This window comes from Manis javanica, chromosome 14 (assembly GCF_040802235.1).
Source record: "Manis javanica isolate MJ-LG chromosome 14, MJ_LKY, whole genome shotgun sequence".
Taxonomy (NCBI): domain Eukaryota; kingdom Metazoa; phylum Chordata; class Mammalia; order Pholidota; family Manidae; genus Manis; species Manis javanica.
In genome coordinates, this window is record NC_133169.1 from 1632640 (window position 1) to 1656016 (window position 23377).

Here is a 23377-nt window from a genome sequence, read left to right on the forward strand (position 1 = left end):
CGCCGAAAACTCCTGCTTAAATGATGACACACTGCAGCTGGAGCCTCCTCGGCCACATCTGGGAGCCACATGCTGGCGGCAGCCGCCCAAAGCCATCAGCCCTGCCGGCGGAGAGGGACACTCCTTGCCAGAAGCCCAGGCAGCATGGACCTCACTGTTCTGTGGCTGCTTCTGCCCCTGGTCACTGTGGCCTGGGGCCAGTATGGCGACTACGGGTATCCGTACCAGCAGTACCACGACTACAGCGACGATGGCTGGGTGAATCTGAACCGGCAGGGCTTCAGCTACCAGTGTCCCCACGGGCAGGTGGTGGTGGCCGTGCGGAGCATCTTCAGCAAGAAGGAAGGTTCGGACAGACAGTGGAACTACGCCTGCATGCCCACGCCCCAGAGCCTCGGGGAGCCCACGGAGTGCTGGTGGGAGGAGATCAACAGGGCTGGCATGGAATGGTAAGGGGCAGCCTGCCCGCTGGCTGGGAACAGGGCAGCACGTCCCTCCCCAGAGTTGGCTCAGCCCTCAGGGAGTAGCTCTCGCTAAGGCCAGGACGCTGCCCTCGCCGGCTCTGGGCCTGGAAGGGCTGTGCTGAGCGGCCCGCATACAGCACAAGCACCCATGGGGGTGTCCAGAGCAGCCGGGTTCCTCTGTGGTTCCGCTCCTTCCAGAGGCAGCGCTGCCTCCGGTTTGGGCCAGGGACTGGTGTGGGTCTGGGAGATGTATGCCAGCCTACAAAAGATAAGAACAGAGATTGGAAGTGTTTCGGAAACTTCATACCAATTTAACATTGTCGTGACATCCAAACGGCATTTTAGTTTTGTAGGAATATGTATTTACTGCTTTACTGGTCTGTAACAGTTTAGGAAAAATGAACAACTGGACCTTGACCACAGTTTGGAAAATACTGATTTAGAGCAAGTGAACGGGGAAGAGGGGACAAATACATTTAGGCAAAAAGGAGTGAAGTTGAATAAGCTCCTTGCTGCCCTGCTTAGATGTGGTCTCTGAGTTATGAGGCTCTGTCTGGATTTCACACGGGTTCCCCTGCTGGAAAACAGTGTCTGAAAGGCTTTTAGGAAGACGTGCTGTTCCTACCTGCCTGGGCTGCGCTCGGCGGCATGGACATGGTCCACACGTACCCTTGGCCCTGGCGTGACTGTCCCAGCCCTGTGCTGGCTCAGGACCCATCCCCACAGTGGTGGTCTAGGCTGGTTACTCACAGCGGCCGGATGGAGGGTCAGGAGGGGGCATGGCGAGGATCTGGGGTCAGGAGGGGGCATGGCAAGGAAGACCTGGGGGCAGGAGGGGGGATGCCGAGGAGGCCCTGGGGGGCAGGCTGCTGCTCTGGCACCTGTAGAGAGAGGACCATGGGGGCTCCAGGAGGCACATGGTCTGGAGGGGCTGGGAGGTGACACACAAAATTCTGAGGGGTCACTTGACCAGCAGGCAGATGGTGACAGGAGAGGAGAGGGAAGGGCGTGAGGGGCAGAGGGGCCCCCTGAGTGCTGGAAGCCGTCACCCCCCTGGTTGAGTGTGTACCCAGTGCGAGCACCATGCCGAGGGCCCCGTGTGGCTGTCTCACCGCTCACAGCAAACCCGTGCCGTTTCCCAGGCAGGCGGACTGCAGGCTGGGGCCCAGTGCCTCCTCTGCTGGAAAGGGTGGAGCCGGGGTCGGGACCAGTGAGTCCTGATTGCAGAGCAGGTGTCTCAGGTCCGGGGGGCGGGGGGGCTACAAGAGAGCCGGCACCGCCAGGGCCCCAGGGCCTCGGAAGCCCCTCTCCCTGGGTGGGGGGGGCCTGCATGAGCAGGCAGAAGCCCCCTCTGCAGGGGTGGGGACCCAAGGGCTCAAACGGCCGTCAGAAGGACGCGGGCCCTTGACTGCGCCTTCCCGGCCCAGCCCGCTGCCCTGGGGAGCAGATGCAGTTATCCCAGCCCCTGAAGGAAGGCTGACTCAGAGCCCAGCCTCGCCTCAAAGACACGGTCTCTGAAGGTTGTCTGGAGCCAGGCCCACAGCCGGGCACGGAGCGTGGGAATGACCTGTTACTCCTGCCTGTCTGGGCCCCCGGTGAGGCCCACTTTATGAGCGGGACAGCTCCTAACACCGCTTTTTAGAGCCACAGTAAAACAGCGCTCAGAGATGATTCCTTACATTCCCAAAGAAGAGCTCTGGGCTCTCCGCCACGAGGCCTGGTTTTGTATCCCAGTGCACAACCTGCCCTGTGACCTGGGCCAGGGGCTCAGCTCTCTTGACACCCACCTCCTTTGAACAATGAGTGGTCACCCTGGCTGACCCCGCAAGTCCTCGCGGCTGCAATGCTCTGAGCTCTGCTTGGCCCAGAAAAATGCACTTGGATTTTTCTTGCATTCTGCTGATGCCTTGTGTTTATCCTTGCGAGGGAGAGAAGGTGAATGATGTTTAGTCATGAACTTGCCAAGCTGCGTCTGGCTTGTCATTAACTCCCAGGCTATTTGAAGAAGAGCAGAGAGGAAGGGTGTGGAAATAAAAACGTGATTTTGTTCGGCCAGTGGGAGTCAAGCCAGACACCGACAGGCGCGCTCTCCCCCACCCGCCTTCCCCCGTGGTTTGGGGCACGCAGTCGGGTCGTTGCTCCTTGCCGTCGCCCACCGCGCTGCCTCCCCGCCACTAATCACAGAGTGAAGAATGCAGACATGAAAAACAGCTTCTTTACAACATGCCTCAGCTGCCCCAGGACTTTTTTTTAGACTTCTTTTTAAATTACCCCAGAGGCGGTTCTTTTAGATGACTATTGCTTTGAGTTTGGACTCCAGGCTCTGTGAAAAATCTGGAACGAAAGCAATTGCTCAGAGGCTGGGGAGCAGTGACAGCGTCTCGTTGGCTGCAGGCTTGCAGTCTGTGCTGGGGAAGAGCCGCTGATGGCTTTGTGCAACTTGGCTGCCTCATGTAACTAACTGAGTTTGCCGGGTCATTTCCAAAGCAGGGATGTGCCTGGAACGCAGATCTGACACTGTACATGGAATCTGCTGGGGACACACGCTACCTGGAGCACAGTCTTCAAACGGAGTGGCCATGGTGCCAGATCCTGAAGGGTGCGTGCAGTGGTGCCCCCACCACTTCCACGAGGCTCGACCTGGGTCCCCTGGGTGGCATTTTGCCATCTCAGGCATGCCCCAGGTTCCTTGGGGGTCCTGTGTCACTGAGTGGGCACAGGCTGTAGGACCCACGTGGAATGCCGTGCAGCTAGTGAGGCTGAGCTTGGTGAGGTGGGAGGAGCTCTGGTCTGGGAATTGGGAGACCTGGACTCTCGGCTCCTGTTTCAATCATCACCTCTCAGCTCTGTGGCCTTGGGTGTTTGGTTTCTCATTCTGGAAAGAAAAAAAAAGGGTGTGACAGTCGCTTGGCAGGCTGGTGGGGACGTTCCTGTGGGCTTGCCGGGGAGCACGCAGAGGTTCTCAGCAAACCTAAGCGTAAAACAAACGCCCCCTGCCGCGGGGAGGTCGGGCCGGCTTAGCGAATCTGGGACTCGGGGAAGTTGGCTTTGCACAGCCAGCAGGGCATGGGTGACTTCAGGGAACAGTGTTCTGGCCGTGGGCACCTGGCTCCAAAAATCTCAAGAAGATGTTTCAGCATGGCAGCTTGTATTATAGCTGTTTGTTTGAATTCATGAATTTACCAATGATAAGCCACGTGACAGAGAGGAGGGGACAGGAAAGCCATCCCACGGAGGCAGGTTACAGCAGGGAGAATCTGCAGCCGGGCATGTGGACAGGGTATCAGTTCCCATAATCCGACTCTAACTGAGACCAAGGCCCTGTCCATACAGAGCCACCCGTCCTGACTGTGGCTCGCAGCAGGCAGTCTGCATGGCACCTGCCCTCCAGGGAGGCTTCTCGGACCTCCTCCTCTGAGCCAGCACCCCCCTCCACTAGTCCCCGGCTGCTCTGTTTCCTCACGCGCACTTGGCCCTACCTGCTTGGCGGGCAGTGTCTGTCTGCTCGAATGCAGGGACGCTGTCTCATTCAACTCCCTAGAGAACAACATTCCCAAGCATCTAGAATAATGCTGGCCCGTAGTAGGCCCCACCCAATACCTGTGAAAGGTGGGATCAGCCCGGCCGGTGCTCCAGGCATTCACTCCCAACCCCAGCCAGCGTCCCCACCACCCTCAGCAGAGAGTTCAGCAGGTGTTCCTTTGAGGGAACCATCTTGCTCCCATTCTTGAGCCTCAGTATCCCAGTGCCTGGGTGGAGTTTTGCTTCATCGTCCACATCTCATTTGGGCATTTGCCACCATGCAGGGTGGTCCTTTTAGATCTCTGAAACTCTAGCACAGGCGTAGTGGAAGGCTGGCACTCTTGTTACCATAGGACAAGTTCTTCCACAGCTTTCCACCACCCCAAAAATCTTAAGATCCCCATATGCTTAAAAAAGTACGACATTCAACTCTTTACTTCAAAAGACATTAGGGCTAAATGCCACGTGGTATCCTGGTTTGCATCCTGGAACAGAAAACGGGCATTGGTGAGGAAACTGGTGAATTCCAAACAAGCTTTGGTTTCATACAGAAATGGTAACGGTGCCAGAGCCAAGAAGGCCGACGCGAGGGGAGCTGCGTGGAGGGCCTGCTGAGTCCTCCGTGCCACTGGGACAGCTCTTCTATAAGTCTAAAATTGCTTCAAAATGGAAAGATTAAAAGCAAGGATGCAGGCTGCCAGCATCCCTGCTGGGAGTTCACTGGAACCTCCTCCTCACATCGTACATGACGCGCGAAGGCCGGAGCGGGAAGCGGTGCAGGTGCCGCCTGTGCCAGGTGGAGCCTGTATGAGGCTCCGTCTCATACGCTCCTCGTGGGACCAGGAGGCAGGCATTGCTAACTCCCCACTTCATACGTGGCACCGTGGCTTGTCCCAGTAGGGGATCTACCTCCTTCTGGGTCCTTGTCAGACACAATCTTCCCAGTAAATAAGCCATTTCCACAGAGCTAGACACCTTCCTCTGAGCGTGCGTGTGTTTCTTTGAGAGATCTTGAAGTAATGGAAAGATAGAATTTTGGAGTCAAATTGAATAATTCTCAAAATTCAGTCTCACTACTACTACCTTTAGGTGAATCAGGTCAACTTTCTAAGCTTTGGTTTCTGCCTCTCCAACGAGAACTCCGCAGAACTGTGGTGAGAATTGAATGAGAAACTGTACATGCATTACTGGCTGTGTGACCTTTAGGGAATACCTGACCCTCTCATCTGAGTCTCTTTATATATCAGAAATGGTTGTGGTGGGGAATGGATTATCCAACCCCATGTTATAGGATTGTTTTGATGATTAAAATAAACCATGCAGATAGAGAGCTTCGCACAATGCCTGGCATGTGTTAAGTCCTCTGCAGCAGTGTCTTAGCCTTCCTGTTATGACTGCTCTGTGGACCGTGGAGCACAGACACAGGGCTTGCAGTTGGTAGTTTATAAAGCTGGAGTTGAAATACAAATCGCTAGATTACAAAGGCCCCCGTTGCGCACCGTCTTGTTTTTGGGACATGTAAGTCATTTACCATCTACAGATACTGAGTGTGCATTCTGAGTGTCTTGAATGTCAGGGATGGGCTGGCGGGCCTGGGGACACACATGTCTGTGTGTCTGTGGAGCTGGGAGGCCAGAGGCCAACACCAGCAGTGCCTCTGTTTGATGGGGTTGGGGAAGACCTTGGCCGAGGTGATGCCATTTCTTTTACCTGGTTCTACATCCAATCCCAGGCTGCCTCCAACTCGTTAAGGTGGATTTTCTGTAAGTTTGGTTTGAGATGATAGAGACCAGAAAGAGACAAACTGCACAAAGTTCACCAACAGAAGATGTGCCCGCACCTTCCTGTCCCAGCCTCCCCCGTTCAGCCCAGCCAACAGCCCTGGGCACCCTGAAGGGCCCAGAAAACAGGCAGAGAAGCTTGACTGGAGGACAGGCCAGATGCAGAAGGCAGTCTCAGAGGGCATCCTGGGGGCTCACAGATGGGCACCCTGGCCTCAGAAAATCAGAGTTTGAACCCTGGCACTTCCAGTTTCTAGCCTGGCCAAGAGTTCTGGAGACACCGTTCCATTCCAGCCTCCAGGGCCTTAGATAAAGCCACACACAGCACACTGAGGTCATGGCTCACATCTGCTGGCTCCGTGGCCGGGGCTCCTCCCCTCTGCCCTGTTGCTACTGCACATGCACTAGGCCCCCTTGTCTGTAGTGCATGTGTTCCAAGATCCCTGGCAGATGCCTGAAACCATGTGGATGACAGTACAGACCCCTATAGAGCATAAGTTTCCTTCTATGCATACACACCTATGGTAAAGTTAATACATAGATTAGACACTGTAACAGATTAGCAACAACTAATAAAATAGAATAGGAATAATATACTAAGTTACATGAATGTGGTCTCTCAAAATATTGTATGTCCTCCCCTGTTCTTGTGATGATGTGGGGGATGACAGGATGCCTGCGGGATGGGATGGAGTGAGGTGGAGGACATAGGCACTGTGATGTGGCCATGGGCACCACCGGCCTGACCATGTGCCAGGAGGGCCATCTGCTTCCAGGCTGCAGTCGACCCGGGTAACTGACCCGCGGAAGCAGAGCTGTGGGTGCAGGGGTGTGCTGTAGAGGAGAAGGTGTCCATCCGTGCTCTCAGGGACATGGCCCTGGAGTCAGCCCCTTGCAGGACGGCCATGTTCCCAGAAAGTCCATGAGAGCCGTTGTCAGAGGAAGGGGTCCCAACGGCCTGTGCTTGTCCTTCTAGAAACTCTCCAGTGCCAGGTGCCAAAGTGCCAAGGACATGAGACAAAGCTGAGCCTCCGGCCTTTGAGGGGTGGCGAGAGGGAGCATCTCACAGCGGGTGGGGACAGTCTGGGCTTGAGCGAGTCGTACCCGCCTCCAATCACGGACAGGGCCATCCGTCCTCCGTCCATCTGTTCTACCATTAAACGCCCTGGGCCAGGCACTGTGCAGAGTATGAAGTGAAGGTCAATTGTCCACTCCCTCAAGGACTCGCTGCCTCTGGGGGTGGCAGCCCAGCTGAAGTACCTGGGTCCCCAGCACCTTGTACCAGCTACGAGGCAGCCAACCTCTGTGAGCTTGGTTTTGGGGAGCAGCTCAGGGAAGGTATGTGTCTATAGGCTCCCCTGATGGGAGGCTGGGGAGCCCAGGGCAGTGTTCACAGAGCCAACCCCCAACCGCCACATGCCTAAATGATAGCATAACACTGCAATGAAGACAGGCTCCGCATGAGGACACATCCCCGGAGCTGCGTGCGCACTGCCTTACCTGGTCTTCTCCGAATCTTTACTAAGCATGCAGCGCTACAGTGCCCATCTTACAGAGGAGGAAACTCACGCTGCCAGTGGGAATGGAGCCGCCTGCAGTGCTACAACGTGGGGTGGGAGCTCCAGGCCAGCTGCCTTGCCCACACTCCCAGCCGCTCTGCCACATGGCCCCTCATGCACGTGAGAAAGTACCCCTGCAAAGATGTGGCTCTGGACAAACGATGTCCTCATGTTGTTCACATGCACTGCCAGACACCCCTGCAGGCTCACCTACTGGAATGAGAAGGCGGTGGACAGGCTCTGGGCAGGGGTCCCGTCCTGTCACCTTCCCCACTGCCACCATATGTTCTTGGGCTCTGGCCTGTAGTGCCCACGTACCCTTCTAGGGGCAGCGTCATCAGCCTGGCTGACAGCACGGGGATTCATGAGACTGATGCCTTCAGCACCGCTGCCCAGGAAACTCTCAGCATCTATTTTTCCTTAAGGGAACTGACTAGTACACAGGACACAGTCCCAGGGAAGCCACAGCCCAGCCCAACGCAGACAGGGCAGTGGGGGGGACGGCAGGGTTTCAGCCATGGTTTAAGGGATGGATCACAAGGTGCACATGAGCTTTGTTCCCAACTCCTAGAGCCTCTGTTGAGGTTGCCTCTCTCTCACCTTGCAAAACTAGGATAGAAAGATGACCTGGGAGGCCAGCCCCAAAGCTACCCAGGCACTTCGCAGACCCTCGCACCCGTTCCAGGCCTGTGGCTCCCTGAAATGTGCCCGGCTATTGCAAAGCGTCACCACTCCTGGTGACACGGAGCAGCGGCCAAGCAAAGGAGGCCCCATCGTGGAAGAACACAGGCCTGAATTCCTGTCCTGACTTGTGTTATAGCTGCAATAGCTGAGCCCTCTCAGCCTGTCAGAACTTCTTACAAGTCCTGGGAACAGCGAACCAGGCTGACCTGGTGGGTGACCCGGTGCCAAGCCCGTCTCTCAGCCCCTCTCCCAACACGGAGGTACAGAGAAGCGTACAGGACAGCAGAGGACAAGTCTGTGGAGTGGATGGGTGAATAAATAAATGCACATTTGAATATACATATGCATGCATGAATTAATTAATTATAAATGAATGAAAAGGACAGAAGCTTTCTGACCAGAGATATGAAATATATTTACTGTCTAGTTTTGTCAGACCCACAAAACCATGTCCAGCAATTATAAAGTGAAAGCCCGCACGGAAGATCAGCAAGGTCCCTCCCGACCACGCGGCAGTCACTCCTACTTGATCGATTGTGTTTTCTGCAAACTTGTCTTTACTTGGAAAACAGGGTTTTACTCCAGCAGCTGTCAGGCCGTGTCACACAGATAACTGCCCACTCTGCTCCTCAAAGAGGGACCATGATCAGTGGCCGGGTGGCAAGACAAGAAGCCGGCTGAAGACACCCAGAGGGAGGGCTAGAGAGACTGCCCACTCCGCATGGGAGGGAGCCCCCCCGCGGCCAGGTGGGCGTCAGCGTCCTCATCGTCGGCCAAGGCACGGCACCCCTACCGCTCAGTGGGACCTGGGACAAGAGCGGGAGAAAGCTGTGCTGCAGACAGGACACAGGTGCAAATAACCATGCCCTCTAAGCCAGCCTTTGCTAGGAGGGTGCAGTGAAGATGAGAGGGGCCAATTCCCACCCAGCAGGCTCCCAGGAAGAATGAAAGGGGAACAACGGGGTGCAGGGAGGGTCAGAGGACCGGAGAGAAGGGGCTACCTACTTCACAGACTTAGAACTGAGCAGCTAGGAAAGGAAAGGCACCCTTAGCCTTGCAAAGAGCCTCGAGGGCTTCAGCTGGCCTGCCGCAGCTCCGTAAGGAGGGACTCCCCAGGCCGGAGCAGCCGGGGCCCTGGGGTAGCAGAACACTGCTGACCACGGGGTTACAGCCTAGTGGGCAGTAGACAGATGCCTGCATGGGTGGTGAGAACCTGGAGCTCTGGTGCCCGGGACCAATCTGGCCCATCTCTGCTCCGTCTGCCAGGTGGGGTGGGGCGTCCTATGCTCAATTTCCACGGCTCACCTCTTCAGCAGAAGAAATGTGTATTTGGAGTTCATCGGTTTGCTGTATTTGTTTTATTTTAAATTCAAGGAAAATAAATTACAGTATCTTTTATTTTAAATGGTATGAATAACATAGTCTAGTCCTTGTGAAATCTGGGTGCCTCTGTATCCACCCACTTGCACATCATTCCCTATGACTGCGTGTCACAGAGGTCTGGTGGGAGCAGCGGTCTCCCGATTTCCTTCAGGTGAAAGATGCTGAAACACTTGAATTTTTATGGTCAGCGTATGTCATGTCTACAAATACAGCAAAGTATTATATGCAAAAAAAAAAGGAATAAATTGTTAGGAATCTAGGTCAGTGGAAAACAGCCCGACTTGGCAGCTGTGGGGGCTGGGGTCTGGGAAGGGGCCTGTGGGGGTGTCACTGTCCCTATTCACGTGGCACTTTCTCTTCTCTCCAGGTACCAGACGTGCTCCAACAATGGACTGGTGGCCGGGTTCCAGAGCCGCTACTTCGAGTCCGTGCTGGACCGGGAGTGGCAGTTCTTCTGCTGTCGCTACAGCAAACGGTGTCCATATTCCTGCTGGTGAGCCAGGCTCGGCCCCCACTGCCCCGAGGCTGGAGGGGAGCATGGGGGGCGCTGGGGTTCCCGCTTCTGCTTTAGATAAGCCTGACTGTCAGCAGCAAGCTCAGAACACAGCCGCTAGCACATGGATGGGGCGAATGAAGGAATAGGCCCGAATAATATTCACACTGGGAAGGACCTTGCAGGTCATGAAACCATCATCCCTACACCTCTCTTTTGTCAGCAAAGGGAACAAATGGAATGACAGAGTGGGGAGGGACTTGCCCGGAGCCGCCCAGCCATTCCACGGGGTGGCGCCTCCGGAGCTGAGGTGTGCTGGCTCCTGCCCCAGGTCTCTCCCCTCTGTCACCGGGACCTCTCATCACATCCCAGGCTCCTGGGCCTGCTTGGGAACCTGTCTTTCCCTGCAGATCTTCTTTGGAAGAAACCAACCCTGTCCCAGGCCACAGGGGCAAACAGTGTATAATTATAGCCTGAGAAACTAGGCTAGTGTTTTCTAGATCGTTGTCATTCTAGCCTGTGCAGTTTTGTTCCTTTCCCGACACCCCCCAGGCTGACGCAGATACCCCCTGACTCAGCTCTCAACCTGACCAGCAGAATGTGTGTATGTTTATTTGCCCTGACAGCTCACACTGGGCGTTGACAGCACAACATGGCCCAGGGTCACCTGTCTGCAGAAAAGCCAGGCTTTTCTGCCTTGGACAAAGGGACTGAGGTGTCCACTCTGAAGGCTGGCTCACTCCAGTGATTTATCACTGCACTGTGCGAGGCTTGAAGGACAGGCTCACGGGCTGCACATGCTCTCTGCGAGGAGACAGTCCCCCTGCACAGACGCCCAGGCGAGGCGCTCTGTCTCGGGGGGCAGGGAGCTGCAGAAGCTTAACCTCTTCCTGCTTCCGGCAGCGATGAGCAGTGAATGCAGAGCCCCAGGTCTGCCAGTGTCAGTCGCTCCATGAATGATGGAGCAGGGACCTCCCAGCTCTCCAGAACGGCCCCCACAAAGCAGTTCTTTCCCCACCATGGCAGAAGCAGGCATGGCGAGGCTATAGGGCATAACTGGGACCCTTCCAGAGTGAAAGCCCTAAAGATCTCCAGGGGTGGGGCAGAGGGCCAGGGCACTGGTGTGGACCCTGGGAAGCTGGAGCTCCAGTCTTGGTGTCACCCCGGCCTCCGTCTGCCCCCTCCCCCTGTGCCTGGGCCCTCTCCGGAAGGCCGCTAGTTCTTATGGAGCTGCAACTCCATCGCTCAAAATGATGACCACCTTTTCTGGGCCTCTGAGTTTTAAGCATCTGATGAAAGCCATAGGCCTTGTCTTCAGGAAAAAGAAAAGGTGCTTCAGTGTGTCTGTGCAAAAGCTCACAAGGATTTCAGGAGCCCTCAGACTCCGGGGAGGCCGCGCATGGGCAGGTGCGGGATCAAAGTCCAATCCCCCAGGGTTAAAAGATCTTTGAGACTGTTTTGAGCCCTAGAAACTTCTTGGCCCCACAAGGGCTTTTGCAAAAGGCAATCCAGATGCCTGGCACCATTTTCAAAGACAGGATGAAGGTTCTGCAGGAGCGACCCCAGTGAGGGGCAGCAGCAGGTGGGAGCCTGCCCGCTGAGACCTGAGAAGCTTGGCGTCCCCAGCCTCCCCTCCCGCTCTGCTACCAGAAGACCATCCTCACGAGGAAATCTGCCTCCCTTTTCTGAGAGGCATTAAAAGCCAGTTAGAATGGGGATAGATTATCTGAAAGAGCAAAGAACAAGCCAAGCTGGCAGTCAATCCATTACCACAGGAGCAAGACTTCCCTTCTTCAGGCTCCAAGCAGCAGGTCAGGGTCGGGGTGCACAGCAGGGCCAGGGAGGCACGTGCGCAAAGGAGGGGGTGAGAGGGCAGTGGGCCCAGGCCCTGCGTGGGCTGTAGATGGGGTGCGGGGCTCGCCTGCCCTCCACGCCTGCCGCCCTGCATGAAACGTCACTGCATACGAGCTGCGCTCTCCCACTGGGCTGGGGGCATCTGGGAATGCAGGGACCCTCGTGCTCTTTGCATCCCCAGTGGCCAGCATGGTGCTCAGAAGGTAGCATCTGCTTAATACTTAGGGAATGAATGTTTGAATAAATACTTCAAGAGGGCGGGCAGAGTACATGAGAGGGCCCAGAAAATACAAGCTACTTATTTACTCTAGAAGGTTTCTTTCCATCTGCCCGCCCTGCCCCTGTGCCCTGGAGCATATCCACTGCACAGGTGGAGGCCTGAGCCCCTGAAACAATGCCCCTCGCTTCCTGGGCACTCAGGCATGTCGCGAATGACAAGTACCCGTAGCCTACTCCCTACTTTGTGAGGCCTAAATGACCAAACCTGCCTGGAGGGCTGCCATCACCCAGGGCTGGCCTGGCGCGGAGTCCCTTCACCCTCCTGGCTGCAGCAGGGACCCAGCCCCCTGACCAACTAACAGCTAGCAGGCTTTCTAGGGCAGCTGGCCCAAGGTCATGGCAGTCAGGGATCAGCTGGCTCGAGGAACTGGTTAGGCCAGGGGATGAGGGTCCGCCACCTGGACAGGCTGCTGGGGGCGGGACTGGCTCGGCCCTGCCAGCAGAGGAGACACATGGCCCAGCCCCTCTGCCCCACAGCGAGGCCACATTTCGGCCAGATGATGGGACAGCTGCCAGGCTGTGTCTGACGTCACAGGCTGGCCACCTGGCTCCTGGTCAGACAGAACCACGGGGAGTGGAGTCAGGGACCCGAGCTCTGGGTGCAAAGGCAGGTAAGACACTGAGTCCCGTGGGCCTCAGGGAAGCTGTCACACAGCAGAGGTGGCAAACATTAGATCTTCCCAGCATCCCCGTGGTCTATGGCTTCTGTGACCTGTGTCACTTCCCTAAGTGCAGCTACTTGAAGGAAGCTTCCCAGGCCTTAATGTCTGAAAATTCCACTGATTCTCTCACGATGCCCCGGCCTGGCTCCGGGCTCCCCCTGCCCCTCACTATTGTCAGGCATCCTCCTCACATGCTTCCGAAATGACTTTCAGTTCCTGTAGGTGCAGCCTACTGATTGCTCTGATGCTAAGAATTTAATGACCTTGGCATTATATACGTAGGAACAAAGTCCTGAGGTTCAAGACAGACAGAGGGCTGAGCAACGTGTCTGAAGTTGCCTGAGACACGCAGGTCCTCAGAGCAAAGTTTACACAGGTCTTGGCTGCACTGGTCTGCCCACCCCCACCCTCTGCACCCCACACCACCACCCAGATGTGCCACTGATGGTCGGTAGGACCACAGGGTGGGGGACAGGGGAGGGAATTACTCAGGAAGACATGCAACTGAACTCTGAGGCCCGTCCCGCTGAGGAAGGCTCACGCGTATCCTTTGGCTGCTCTGATCCCCGACTGCATGGTGGTGGGGCTGAGCACGCCGCGGTCTCCCAGGAAATGGTACTTTTTAAAGAGAACTGTGGAGAAGCAGCAGTGTGAGACTGCAGTGTGCACACGGTACGCAGGGCATGAGTCACCGTCCCGCTGGGGTGTCTAGACGTCTCGGTGGCATCTTTAAACTGCCTGAGTCATCACATTATATTCCATGTCTTCCTAAATTGAATGAAGCCTCCAAGGCATAAATCAGGTCTTATTTCTTCAGCACCTCAGCTTTTTGCCTGGCCCTTAATAAATGTCTCGAATAAAGAAGGGCGTGTTACAGGCCCCTAGGAACAGTCACGAGGGTGAAATCTGACATTGACACGTGATGCTTTGTGGTTGAAACGGACTTCTCTCCCGTGCATTATGTACCTGATCCTTGTAACAGCCCTTCAGTGACAACTGCATCCCCACATGGTCCCCGCTGTGTGAGGGCTGCTGGTGAACCTCCTCTTGGAGGCCTTCCCTTGCGTCACTGAACTAGCTTGAATTTCCTCCAGGGCCCTGGACATGTGTGGGTGGAGACATTTTTCTCTTCCTGCTTCGAAAGGCCCTCTGCAAGCACTGAGCCCAACACTGTCCTGAACCAGCTGGGTGAGTGTCTGCAAGCATTTAAGGACTCGGGCACAGCACCCCTCTCTGCGGGAGAAACAGACCACCCAGCAGCCGCCAGTGAGTGTGGGACTTAGTGGTCCAGTGGGGCTGCTAGGCCGCCCCCATCCAGTCTGGGCCGTTCCTTGTTACCTCTTAGAGCATCGCTGAACCTGGCAGGGAAGCAAATTCCTGATAGGTGCAGACGTGCCGTCACTGATCGGTTCCCACTGGTAGGATACGTGCCTACATTTTATACTCGTTTACTTATATATGACAATTGAAGTCTTAGTCCAGTCGTCCGCAAGCCACAAAGGTGTCACAGAAGCAGCCACGACCCTTCAGAGACTGTTGGCAGCGACTCCCCAGTCTCTGGACAGCTCCAGCTGCGCCATGCCACGCCCTGGGCCATCCCCGCCACCTGTCCCCCCGGGCCTCCTGAGTTCCAGGAAAGGACTGTTCTGAATTGAGCATCTATTTTCTTTTCTAAATGGCTCTTCTCCAGCTCGGTGACCTTTTTAGTTCCACTGGATAATAGGTTTTGACCTAAAAAATAATGTCCTTCCTCAGAGTCAGCATGGATGACCTGCAGTTCCCTCCAACCCCGAGACTCTCTGGCTCCCAGACGCTGCGTTCTCACTGCCTAGCTCCCCCGTCCCTATGCTCAAGTCGTAAGCCGGACAATGGTTCCTCTTCATTCCTAGGTTGTTCTCATGAACAACAAATCAGTAACCAGAAAGTTCTCCCCTCCCTCTGCACCCCAAGCTAATCGTTAACTCCTTCTCCCATTGTCCAGGCTTTAATGCGGGGTGGCTTGTGTTTGCATGACCTGACCGTTCACCGTGAAATGATGGCCGGGCAAGGATGGCCTCCTAGGCACCTCCGCTGAGTCATGGGTCACCCTCAGCCCTGCTCAGATGCCCCCTGCCGCACTGCTCCCAGAGGCCCTGCCAGAAGAGCAGCTTCTACTCTGTTCTTCCGAGCAAGGTGGAAGCTGTTACTATAGAGACAGAGACACCCACGCTTTGAGAAAGCAGCACCCACTGCTTGCACTGAGATGCTTCTGTGCCCTGTGAACAGTGGTAGCCTTGTGCTGCATGAGGCACAGAGCATTCGTTTTGGGGGAAGCCCCTCTGAGCTGGCCCAGAACCCATCATACCTCTCATCAGAGTGGCCATTGTAATTATTGTGCCATAGTTATAGTTCAGAAATGAATAGTATTTGCTGCTACATGTTGCTGATACCTCCCTCCCTGGGCTCAAACTTCAAGAGCAGAAATTTCAGAGATGTGGCTGATAGTCTAGCAAGTATTGGCTCACCGAGGCCTGGCCCTACGACCCCACAGAGCAAAGGAAACCTCACAGGCACAGACCGCATCTGTTGCTGCGTTCTCTCAAGTCTGTTCCCCTTTACGGGAGCCAAGAGACAATCATTCATTCCTCCATTCATTCATTCATTTAATCAGCCAGTAAATGTGAGTGGATGTAAAATAAGTTCAACTCCTAGACTTTGACTCAGTTCCTAACAATGCCGATGATGGCAACTTTTATTCACTGAGCATCCACCAGGTGTGGTGTTAGCCCATTTACCTCTCACACACAGCCATGATGGTGCCGTTACACAGACAAAGGAACTGAGGCGCAGAAGCTGTGACTTGTTCAAAGCTCCCAGTAAATCCAAACAGGTCCCTGTGCCTCCAAACCCTGTGCTGTCTGCGCACTGCTGAGCTCTCAGTCAGGAGCAGGAAACGGGACCCAGCCAGGTGAAGTCCTGGGTGATGGGCAGCAGGCATCCAGGGTGATATTCAGCAGACATCCAGTAGTGAAAACAGAGGTGGAGGTGGAGCTGTCCCTGCCCGTGTGCAGGACAAGGGCGACTGACGTAACTGGCTGGTAAAAGCCGACCTGAGTCAAAACGCATGTGGTTTCTGACCAGCCCTGGGCCTGGACGGGGAGCTAGCAACCCAGTTCCAAAGGCACAGTTTGGAAAATGCTTAGGGGCTTTCCTCCTCTAATCTGAGCCACAGGTATCCCTGGAACTGAGGCCCCATGCTGTGATGCATATTTGAACAATTTGAAACATAAATCTCCAAACTGCTGCAAGAGGACAGGCGTGGATATGCGACGCCCTACGTCACACCCAGGGCCCGGGTCTCCCCACAGGAAGGGCCTTCAGGACTGCAACAGCCCCGGTCATTTGGTCCCATTCAGCCGGTTTTCCCGCTCTTTCTTGGAGGGTGCTTTTCTTTTATGCATGAGTGCATTTGGGTTTTATTTTTCTCATCTTTGCAAAAATAATTCAAACAGGTTCTGAGGCGGCACCTGTGGGGGTGCCAAGTGTTGGCCAATTAGCCCAGCCTGAAATCTTCCCGTCCCTTGTGGCTTACCTGTTCTGGCATTCGGCAGCAGGATGGTCACACACCGGTTCTGCCTATTTAGGAAACCTCTCAATGATTACCTGTCAGAGAGAGACATCCTCTTTTTAGGTGGATTCAGAATGTCGCCACCCGTAACACATCAGCTCCACAAATGCTGGGTTTCTCCCACTCTGAACCGGCTCACAAAGGTGTACGTGCTGCTGTGGACCAGGGACGCCTCCAGGGGCTCCCTGAATTGGTCAGTGTTTTAATCAAATGCTAACGATGTGGTGCCGACACGTAACAGGGCACTGCAATAGGATATTTAAAATAAGGCACTAATTGGGAAGGGGAGATAATAGGAACAGACTGATTAGAAATTGGGTTGACCCAAAGGAGCGCCTCTGAAATGTCTGAGTGCACGCAGAGCCCAAAGAATGGGTGTGCAAACATCCCCAGTTTATCTTTGTGTTGAAAAAAGCTGAAGTATGGCCGACTCAGCTGCCCCACGCTGGAGAGTTAGCTTGTAAATACTGGGGGTTTCTTCCAGTTTTCATGGTGGGGAGTCTGTGTGAGTTTCTGGTGTGTCCTCCCAAGTGGGATAAGGTTGGGATGTGACATCAGTTGACCTGGGGCTGTGGGACAAGGCCCCACATGCCACTGTGCGCACTGTGGGGCACATGGCTGAAAAGGGGAACCTTCACCATGCCTCCAAATAATCCGGTTCACCTAAATGCCCTCAGATCGGGCACAGAAAAAACAGATCCGGTTGCTCTGAGGGTTGGCTTTAGGTTCAACTGCTCGGTCATCAACGATAGAGGTGGAGTTTGATAAACCCATACTGAGTCATCTTCTGTTAAGGAATCGATTCAGAATCCCTTCATTTAACTATTAAAAACCGAATCTGTCCTCATCCAGACCTCTAACAATAAGTGAAATTGGCCTCTTTATCTAACTAAATCGTTTCTCTACTCCCCTTGTTAAAATGAATATAATAACACATATCTGGGCTCAGTTCTGTGATGTGTCCTGGTCACATAGCAAACCAGCCGGGGCCTCTGTCAGCTGTGGCTGAGCCCGTGGGATGCACGAGGCAGCCGTCGTACGTTGATTCTAGTTGGATCTGATGCTAATTTCAGTGCTTTAAGAATCTGAGATGAGAAAACGTTATATCAGCCTTAAAAATCCCTTCAGTTTCAAAGGGTTTTCTTCAACGTGTAACTAACATATTTTTTTCGAACACTTTCTGGGTCATGACCCACAGTGAAAAATGCATATTAAACTATCACACAGTGCATACACCGTGTAAATACATGTGTGCACCTGAAACAGTTTTCACACATGTACACAAGAATTTTAGTGTATGCAGTGCTTTTTCTGGTATATTCTATTCTATCTCTTCATCTTTCTAAAGCTCACTTAGCAAGGACCAGTTAAATTGATTTCGTGATCCAGTGATGATTCACAGTACAGTTTGGGAACCCAGTTCTAAGGGACTTGAAGGGACTGGGCTGCTATTGATGATAATCAGGGTTTCCTCAAGGCCTGAGGAGGTGGCTGCATCTTTTTCAGTGCATAGTTCAGTCTAGAAGGCAGCTGAGCAGTGGGAACACGGCTTGCCAAGTAGCCTGGACGGTCCAGTGGACAGCGTCTGGCCCCGGTTTGGTTTCCACAGTGTTCTAACACCGTGTCTGTTTGTGCTTGGCAGTAACACTGTGCCTCATCTTTTTCCTCTAACCTTTTATTCCTGCCATGTAGGCTGACAACAGAATATCCAGGGCACTATGGTGAAGAAATGGACATGATTTCCTACAACTACGACTACTACATCCGGGGAGCAACGACCACTTTCTCTGCAGTGGAAAGGTGAGCCTCCCACGGGCAGGGAGCTGCAGGAGCTGGGGGCCAGCTGCATGCAAGGGCCGTGCCTGCAGAGATCCTGAACTGGGGCTTTCCCTGCTTTAGTTTCCCATCTGGTCCAGGAGGAGTGGGACTGACGGGGTGGTGGGTGCAGGGGATCGGGCAGCTCGCATGGGCGCGTTTTCAGGGAGTGTCCCGCCCTCGGGAAGGAGGACAGGTCTCAGCCTGCTCCCGGGAAGGAGCCCCTCAGCCTGGTGCCCAGGGCATTTCCCTTCCTTTAGTCTCAAGAGCACTTTCCTCACTGACCATCAGGAAGGGAGGGCAAAGAGGCTGACGGAGTTCCCACTACCTGCACCCTCTCTGGTGCCGTGGGCCATGTCACCCTCACTTTGGGAGAACAAGGAGAAAGAGAGGCCTGGAGAGAAGAAAAACACGAATTCCCAGCCACACAGAAATGAAGGGGAGGGTTGACGTAACCTAGGGGAAAAACGCACCAACCTTCTTATTCCCCCACACACCCAGCTCCCCAGACACATCAGAGCAGGACAGTGAGGAGACAGGAGCCTTCCCCACTAACAAGGGGGGAGGTGTGGGTACATTCAGGCTTTCAAAGGTCGGTTGGACCTACTTTGAGTCAGCTAATAATCACTTTACACAGCCCGTGAATTCCTGAAAAGTCACCAACAAGGTTTTTGCAAACAGAACAGAACCTACATTAACTATCAAATACTGGACTGTGATGGATTCTAGCGCCACTGCACTTCCATGTATATTTATGTTCCAAATGAAGTGACATCGAGCCTGGCTGCAGATATCACGTATGGCCCAGAATTTTAAAGAGCAAAAACCAAAGGAAATAATAAGTAACTCTGAAGACACAATATGTGCTCAGGTTCCGTGAACAAACCCCTTGTGGTAACTCACAGGAGAGCCACTCACATCAATCATTTTTATTTTAGATACAATTTTAACTAGCTTAGTTACCTATTTTCTAGAAGCAGCCAATTAAGAGATGACAGTACTCAGAATGCAACTTGCTTCACCAGTGAGAATAGCTGAATGATGCAACACCCGCTAAATATAGATTCAAGGGAAAGAAAGAGCTAAGAACTCAAAGGCCAAGGAAGCCCAGTGACGTGTCACGGGCAGCGGGAAGCAGCGGGCAGCAGCGTAGCAGGGCGCTCAGGACCCTCATGACGTCTCCAAGTCACTCAGGGAATCGGTTCTGCATTCTCTGTCTGAGAAGGCAGGAAAGAAGCCAGTAAAGAAAGAACACCTTCCCAAATGGTGGCAAAATAAATGTATTTTGGGCAGTTTGACTTGTCCCATTCCTGTGGGCTGAGACATTTTCAGTTACGTGAATAGACCCAGAACTTTGGAAAACTGAGATACTATGTCCCGCCCTGGTTCACAAGGCTTATGCTCATGGCATTGCTGTGGTCACTAGTGGTCTGTGGCTTAAAGATCACAGCGAGGGTTCCTTCCGCTCTGCTGGAAGACGCTGAGGCCACCGCCCTGGAAACAGGGTCCGGGCAGAGCTTTCCCTCCGTGTGCAAATCTTTGTGGTTTCCTCCTAGAACGGAGTAGTTCGGCCTGTGCTCTGTTGGCTCCTGGGGCAGGAGGCTGTCCGTGCATTCTAGAAGTTAACAGCATTCCTGGCCCCTACCTGGCAGGCGCTGCCTCCCCCCACCGCCCCACACGATTGTGATAACTAAACACCCTGGAGGGGCAAAATTGCTACTATGGGGGAACCCCCGTCCTGGAGGGAAACCAGAGACCAGCCCAGTGAGTCTCCCGGGTAGGTTCTTGGTCCTCAGTCCTCATACAATCAAGTCTGAATTTTGCTCAGCATCATTAATAGCCTCTTAAAAGACAGCGTGAAGGCCTGACTTAACTGCAGTAATGAGATTCGTCTGATAAACACACATGTCGCCAAACCGCTGATCTCCAAAGCGAGCCAGTTCCTCTGTGGACAACTGCAGGAGTAAGTATTGATTAAGAGTGGTGACCCAGGTTCTGAAAGACTTGCCCTGGGAGACCCTATTCCAGTGTTCTGAACTGGAGCAGCAGATTCGGAGTTGCAAAGTCTGCCTTAGGCTTCTTGAGCAAGAGCTTCTTCCAGAACTGACAGTGGTCAGTCTCACCTCCTAGATCAGAGGCTTGAAGGAGACCTTGTCAGGGCTGGTGTTTAGCACAGAGAGAAGGGGGAAAGGCCTTGCAAGCAGAAAAGCGAGAAGGAGAATTCTAAGGTGGAATGACCCATGTGCTTTGGAAGCATTTGCACAATCATATAAATAAGGAATGACATTTTTGCCCTTTATCTGGACTTTGCAAAGGAGGTGACAGCCACGTCCCCTGAGGGGGTTTTGTGTATCTACTGGTGGAGACATTGTGGCATAGGAGAAAGAGCAAGACTTGAATTCAACAAACTTGGAATCTGAAATTGTCACCTAATTATCTTAAAGAAAGTCTTCTATTTCCCTGACTCTGCATTTCACCTAAACAACAGAGCCCTGTGAGGATTAAATGAGAAACCCAGAAGGTGTGTGGTTCACCCTGACCATGGGCCATACTTGGCAGTAGTGCCACATTCCTGTTTCCATTGCTAATGATGCTAATGACGTGAGAACAGAGACGCACCTTACTGCAAGGCAGGCACCCCACACGTCTTTATTAAATGGGCAGACAAGGAGCAGAGGCGTGCCCTTAGCAAAGAACATTCCTTGAAATGTATCCACACTACATTTTTCAAAATTGAGCAACCCCACATCCTCTCACACCCGTGCCTGACCTCTTAAACAAATATGCAATTAGATTTCTGTTGTGCAAGCTAGGCAGGCATTTTCGTTTTCACTGTATGGGGTTTTAGGTCCATCTCCCTGACTTCATTTCTCTGTAAGGGCACCTGTAATAGGAAACCCATAGTGCACAGCTGGAGGCCTAGCATGTGGTCAAGAAAACAGCGTAGAACAAATGCATGTCCCGTGGAGGAGGAGATTTCTTTACAACCAAATGGAGACAATGTTAAATCAATGCCTGTTTCCCAAGCGGGTGGCCTCTGTGCCCTTGAGGTACCCTTGGGCCAGAGCCTGGTGAGCAGCCCCTGCAGATGATCAGGCGTCAGCCGCGTGCGTCACCGTGGAGATGCAGCCTGCCGGGGTGCACGGGGGACTCCCCGCTGGTTTCCTGGAGACCCGCTGAGGTGTCTCCTGAGACCCACGTGGCGTGGGGTGTCCCTCCAGCTCCTGACCTCTCCAGGCAGTGGCTCGGTCTCCGCACCTCCCTCACCCAGCCTGGCCTGACTCTCCCCACAGGGATCGCCAGTGGAAGTTCATCATGTGCCGGATGACGGACTACGACTGTGACTTTGTGAGCGTGTAGGTCTGCCACGGACCCGTCTGGCCGAGGACCTCGGCTGCCCAACGCCCGGGCGGCTCCCTGAGCGCTCGGTAGCCGCAACACCAGCCCTCTAGGCCCCTCCAACTAGTGTCACGCCTCTAATAAAATCCACAATAAACCACGCTTGTCACCCTCAACACGTGCATGGCAGCCATTTGGGGGAAACGCCGCTGTTCCAGGGGGCTCAGCTTGAAGGGAGGCTTGCCTGGCCGGCTGGTGGTGCTCCTTCTCCAACCATGAGAAAAGGTGCTGCAGCCACGTGGGGTCGGGTGAAACCCAGGGAGCCCCCAAGCCTGGGGACCTGCTTCCCCTCTGCCCTCCACATAAGCTGTACTTGCCTGGAAGTTCATTGCCAGGGGTGAGGGGCCTGGAAGCTGGGAGACTGGCGGGCCTGGGGCGGAGCTGAGAGGCAGGACTGGAAGACTCTCCTGAACTGGAAGAGGATCCTAAAGAGAACAGGCAGGCTTCAGAGCAGCCCCTGAGAATCAGCCTTCAGTAAGGGAAACAAGGGAGAAGAGAGAGGTCAGGGAAGGGGAGCCCAGGGCAGGTGCTTTGGGAAACGGCACCGGGGGCGTGGCCAGGGCTCTGGGAGGCTGGCCTGCACCCCACAGCCCCGGGCTCCTGGCAGACTCACGGGACGGTCCTGGTTTTCTGCATGGGAGAGGCTGCTTTGGGTCGGGGGGAGTCCAGTTCCCCACCATGTGCAGTTTGGGGGCGTCTTTTGCAAGGCGGCCCCATGCTCCCCCCTCCTGTCCCCAGCCCTTTCACTCATTCTCCTCATCGTGGAAGGAATGACAGTACTGACCTCAGCACCAGGCTGCAGATGTTAAGGGTCAGCTTTTGCGCGCTCCACCCCCCCCTTCCTGATCATCCAACCGTCCATTCAGAAAACAGCTTGTTGTGCCTGCACCGCACACGGCGCCAGGAACACGGCAATGGCCGTGACAGCGTGTGATGGGGGGAGTCCAACCAGTAAAACAGAAAGTACCAGGGGCATTAAGGTTGGGCAAAGGCTGGAATCGCATTTCTTTGCCTTTGAACCCAGCCTGGTGGTGCTCAGCACCCTTCAGCCCCTCCCAGCACCAGGTGCCACGTGCATCTTCAGCCACAGGGAGCGCTTGTCTCCATTATGCACACAGTCCGCTGTGTTTCAGGCCGGCGCTGCCCTGTCTCCTCTCCCCCTGCAGGCCCAGGAGAGCAGGCAGCCGGCCATGGGGCCCCCACCTTGCTGCACGTCCTGTGCGGCCGGGGGTGACCATCAGCTGGCGGTGCTGGGCGAGGCCCCCTCCTGGGAAGGGGAAGGCAGGGCTGAGGACGGCCCCCTTTGCCTCCCTTGTCCTCGGAGGCCCTTTTTCATGCTGCAGTTTTGTTCTATTCCCTCCATTTTATTGTTGCCACCTATATGGCAATTCTAATTTACAATAGGCTTCACTGTGTTATTTTTCACAAAGGAACTATTAATATTTTAGCAATTGCAGTGTTGGCTCAGGGTGGAGCTGGGAAGAGGCCTTCACTGGTGTGTGGAGCTCAGCTGGGAGACAAACCCCGCCAAGGGGCTGGCCAGGCAGCCACGGTGAGAACAGGCTGGCACCAGGCTGGGAGAACAGGGCAGGCAGATGGGTGGGGAGGTGCCCGGAGGGCAGGCCAGAGCCTGCAGGCCAGCGCAAGTCCGGAGCAGAGTGGCAAAGCCACCCAGGGAAGGCCTGGGCCAAGCGGAACAAATGGGAAGGTTTTTACCAGCAGAAACACTGTTCTTTGCATACAGGTGAAGGACAACAGTCAAAGACGCTCTCACCTTGGTTCCAATCTGAATACTTTGCTTTCTAATACTTTCTATTAGATGCCAGTCAGCAAGAACTCAGTGTGGTACTGGGGCTAACCCCACACCCTCTGACC

The 23377-nt window shown here is 54.4% G+C and overlaps 1 protein-coding gene across 1 annotated transcript; it reads left to right on the top strand.

Annotated features, from left to right (window-relative positions):
• Nucleotides 1–39: 39 nt before the first annotated feature.
• DPT (dermatopontin) lies at nt 40–21618 on the top strand. Its single transcript, XM_073221341.1, has 4 exons — nt 40–449; nt 9761–9886; nt 17981–18088; nt 21397–21618. Exons 1-4 carry the CDS (start codon nt 70–72, stop codon nt 21461–21463), a joined length of 681 nt encoding a protein of 226 aa, XP_073077442.1. The 5' UTR covers nt 40–69; the 3' UTR covers nt 21464–21618.
• The last annotated feature ends 1759 nt before the right edge of the window (nt 21619–23377 follow it).